General features: G+C 37.9%; 1 protein-coding gene across 1 annotated transcript in view; it reads left to right on the top strand.

Annotated features, from left to right (window-relative positions):
• Positions 1 to 4280, top strand: part of BLM (BLM RecQ like helicase) — an 82918-nt gene that overhangs the window by 38721 nt on the left and 39917 nt on the right. Inside the window, exon 12 of the mRNA XM_027773563.1 lies at positions 2641 to 2747. Coding sequence (XP_027629364.1) covers positions 2641 to 2747 — 107 coding nt within the window. The remainder of the gene's footprint in view (positions 1 to 2640; positions 2748 to 4280) is intronic.

Below are 4280 nucleotides of genomic sequence, written 5' to 3'. Positions count from 1 at the left end.
CTCTCTCTTTTCTTCTATCTCTGATTTAAAAAGGGGGAGGAGATTAATTTTTGTAAACAATTATTTAATTTGGGACCAGCAGCTGGCATAGTGGTTATGTCACTTGTCTCCTACATGACTATTGCGGTTCGAGTCCCATATCTGGTGGCTTCAAAATTATGCCAGGTAGGTGTGCATGCATGCCCAGGATCCTGGGAAGAGAATGGAGAAGGGATTATGGCATGACCAGCCCTTTGAGGGATAATTTCTCACTTTCCCTCTCACTGTCTGTCTCTCTCTCCAGTGAGTGCACACACCCTAAGGAAAAAAAAAAAAAAAATCTTTCAAAAAATTATTTAATTTAATTTATCGTTGTTATTTTAATTTGACCAGAGAGAGACAGAGAGAAGAGGGGGAAAGTGAGAAAGCAAGCCTCTAGGTTCAGGACTCTAACTGTGGTCAGCCAAGTGAGAGTCCAGAACCTTAACTACTACTACCTGCCGGCCCCAAGGAAAATTATTTTTAATTTCCTATAGATTGAATTATAATAATTATAATTGATTAGAACAGCTTAAATATATTTTTAAAATAATTCTTAAATTTTGATGGAGGGTTTGTCTCTCAGTGAGACAGGATGTTTTATTTTTCAATTAGTTCACATATCTGGATGGATTGAGTCAGTTTATATTCCTTACTTTTAATAAGGATGTAATAAGCACTGTGAAATGTTGTTCCCATAAACACGTAGATGGAGATGGAAGGCATTTATTGTAGCAGTAACACTCAATTATTTAAATTCCTTCTGACGTATATGCCAAAATTACATAACGATCATGTCATCAGAAATTATTTTTAATGACCTGGCAGTTAACAACTCAGTTAGGTCTTTCAAAATGTGGTAAGCAAAGATTTGGAAACTCTGACTGGCAGAATCGACAAGAATATTGGTTATTCACTTTACTTTTTCTGGGAAATAGTCTATTTACTTTTTCTGGGAAAGATACCCTGAAAAAACTGTGCTAATAAGACTTACCTAATAACGATGAGGTATTCTTGTTACTCTTTCAACAAGAACTCTGTTATCTAGAATATATGAAAGATTTGGGAAATCAAAATACTGTTAGATTTTTGTTTTTTGTTTTAAGTTGCTAGAGGGTATGTGCTAGCCAGAGAGACAGGGAAAGGCAGGAAGTACCCTGTAGTTAGGCACTGTCACTCCATGTCCCTTCTCCATTTCTCCATGCTGTTGTTGTTTTAGGCACGCACACATATACCTAGAGTGTTTTTCAAGCCACTGAGGCTAGAAAAACAAACTGCAGTCAGCTGTGTGGGATCTGGTTCCCTTAAGTATCAGTCACAAAACTGACCCGAAAGTACTATTATTTTTTGTACACCTATTATATTGTTTTTGACAAATCTTTTTTTTTTTTTTAAGTTTTTTTGTTTCATGAGAGAGAGAGAGGTACCCTTGACAAGGTCTTGGGTACTGCCTTGATCCTCCCCCAGCATTCCAGCTAGTCAGGATCAGGGGTGTGCCTAGAGTGTTGAGGTTAACACAGGATCTGAAACTGAGCCTCCCACATGGCTCCGGTATCATGCAGCAGCACCTTACTGCCTGTGCCACTGCGTCTAGGCCGACAAATGTTTTTATTGTATGACATGGTTTGTGTTTTGTTTTTTTTTTTCTTGGAGAGGTCTTATGCTATAGGGCACGTGTGCTTGCCAGAAAGACTGAGAGAGACTGAGAGACAGAAAGTGAGAAATCATGCCCCGGAGGAGTGGCCACATTGCAATCTCTTCTTCTCCATTCTCCTCTCACGATCTTGGGCATGCACTCAGGCGTGCCCAGCATGAGTTTAAGCCACCAGGTCTGGGACTTGAACCGCAGCCAACTACATGAGAAGCCAGCGACATAGCCATTACGCCAACTGCTGGTCCCAGTATGACATGTTTTTTAGTATAGCTTTGTCAAAACTGCAGATGAACTCTTTCATATCATGGGAAATAGCCACCATATAACCTAATTAACAGTGGGACTTTCCTTGTCTTTTCTACGTGTGTTCTTTTCCACAATCCTAATTTTTGTCATTTAGTCCTGTAGACATTTCCACTTTTTTTCTAACTTTCCTTTCTTTAATACTTTACCAGACTTCCATTTCAGGCTTCTGTTATGTAAACTGCCAGTGACAGTATTCACCCTAAGACACCTGGTTTGCATTGTCACAAGTCAGTATTTAGTTTTGAAGTTGGTTACCTTAGTTTGGGCTGCTATAATAGAATACCACAAGCTGCATGGCTTAAACAGCAGAAATTTATTTCTCATGGTTCTAGAAGCTGGGATATTCAAGATCAAAGTGATAGCAGATCCTGTGTCTGATGGGGGGGGGTCTCTCTTCCTGGTTTGCCAATGATGATATTCTCATTGTATTCTCACATACGGGAGAAGAGAAGGACCAGTAAGATATCTTCTTGTATGGACACTAGTCTTATTCATGGCTCTACCCTTATAACCTAGTTACCTCCCAAAGGCCTCACTCACCTCCTAATACCATCACATTGGCGATTTGAATTTGAGGGGGACACATTCAGTCCCTAGCAATGGCTAATGATTTTTTTTTTTTCATAATAACTACATTTTTGTTTGTTTGGGACTTCTTTTAGGTTTAGCATGAGCTTTAACAGACATAACCTGAAATACTACGTGTTACCGAAAAAGCCTAAAAAGGTGGCATTTGATTGTTTAGACTGGATCAGAAAGCATCACCCATGTGAGTACAGTGATAGGATGAATTATGTCTAGAAATAATAGATAAATGTCTTTATAGTACCACAATAGAGTATATAAAATTGCATATTAAACATTTCTTTTGCATTATGATAGCACTAACTTGCTATTTATAGAGCAGAATATTGCAGCTCTCTCAATTCTAGAAATTGTAAAGTTTCATTTGATTTGATAATAAACTCTAACAAAAAATATATTAAATCCTCCCTCCCACACACCTATATTATACTTCTTGGTTTCAGTGTCTTTCCTCTGGCATCTATCTGTGTCTGAATTACCCAGCTCTGTGTTTTAGTGCCCTCTCCCAAGTGTGTCTCCCTTTGAGTTATTATAACTAAAATGAGATTCTAAAGCTCAGCAATTTTCCATGTAACCCTCACCCCTTTCCACTCTTGCATGGAAAACTTTTTTGGTAAACATTTCTATTTCTTTTTTTAGAAAGTAGTATACATGTTTGTGTGAATAAATCGAATAATGCAGAGATTGACCAAAAAAAGTCATTGGTCTTTTTTTTTTTTTGAGAGGTTTTTTGCTATAGGGTGCGTACACTCGTCAGAAAGTCAGAGAGAGACAGGCAGAAAATGAGAAATCACCCCCCCACGGGGGATGGCCACGCCGCAATCCCTTCTCCTCCCACGATCTTGGGCACGCACGCACACGTGAGTTTAAGCCCAAAAGTCATTGGTCTTTCTATCCAAGCCCACCTTCCCAGAACAGCTAATTTAAGCAAATTGCTGTATATATTAATGCCACAGAGAAGATAGCTTTTTCCTGTAATGCATTGTATTTTCTGATTTTAAAAATAATATACATAAAACCCAAAATAAATGTAATACATGCTCATTAAACAAAATATGAAAAAAAACTCATTAGATGAAATGAGTTACTGTAATCATTTGGAGTTATTAGCTTCCAATATTTTTGTATACGTTTTCCTTTTCATTAGCATACTATATATACAGTGTTTTGACGTTAGCTTGCTTTACATCTTGAATACTTCCCCATGTCTTTTAAAAACTTAGCAAATATTTTCAGTAGTTACAGTGTAGGGCCAGTCTATGGCCTGGTGATGAAGGTAACTGGATCCCACATGACCAACTGTGCTATTCAAATACTGGGCGTGGCAGCTTGAGAAACATGCCAGGTGCATGTACACGCATGCCCAAAATCCTGTCAGGAGGGAAAAATGGAGAAGAGGTTGTGGTGCGGTCTTGCACCATGGAAAGTACTTTCTTTTCTCTTTCTCTCCAGCGAGCACACACATCCTCTGACAAATTTAAAAAAGAAAGTTATTGTATGTTTTATATCACAATTTCCTTTTTAAATTATTCCCCTAACGTTGCCCATTAAAATCTAATTTTTTAAACTATAAACAAAACATTTTTCAGAAGTGCTTGTTATCACTTTATTTCCTAGATATCGGTTTTCTAGAAGGAAACTGAGTCAAAAGATACCTCTAAGGCTCTTAATGCATATTGCTATATTCTTTCTACAAAGTCTGTGAAAGAGTGCTTTC

Source organism: Tupaia chinensis, unplaced genomic scaffold (assembly GCF_000334495.1).
Source record: "Tupaia chinensis unplaced genomic scaffold, TupChi_1.0 Scaffold000359_1, whole genome shotgun sequence".
Taxonomy (NCBI): Eukaryota; Metazoa; Chordata; class Mammalia; order Scandentia; family Tupaiidae; genus Tupaia; species Tupaia belangeri.
The sequence above is the reverse complement of the archived record's forward strand: the minus strand, read 5'-3'. Positions and strand labels throughout refer to the sequence as shown.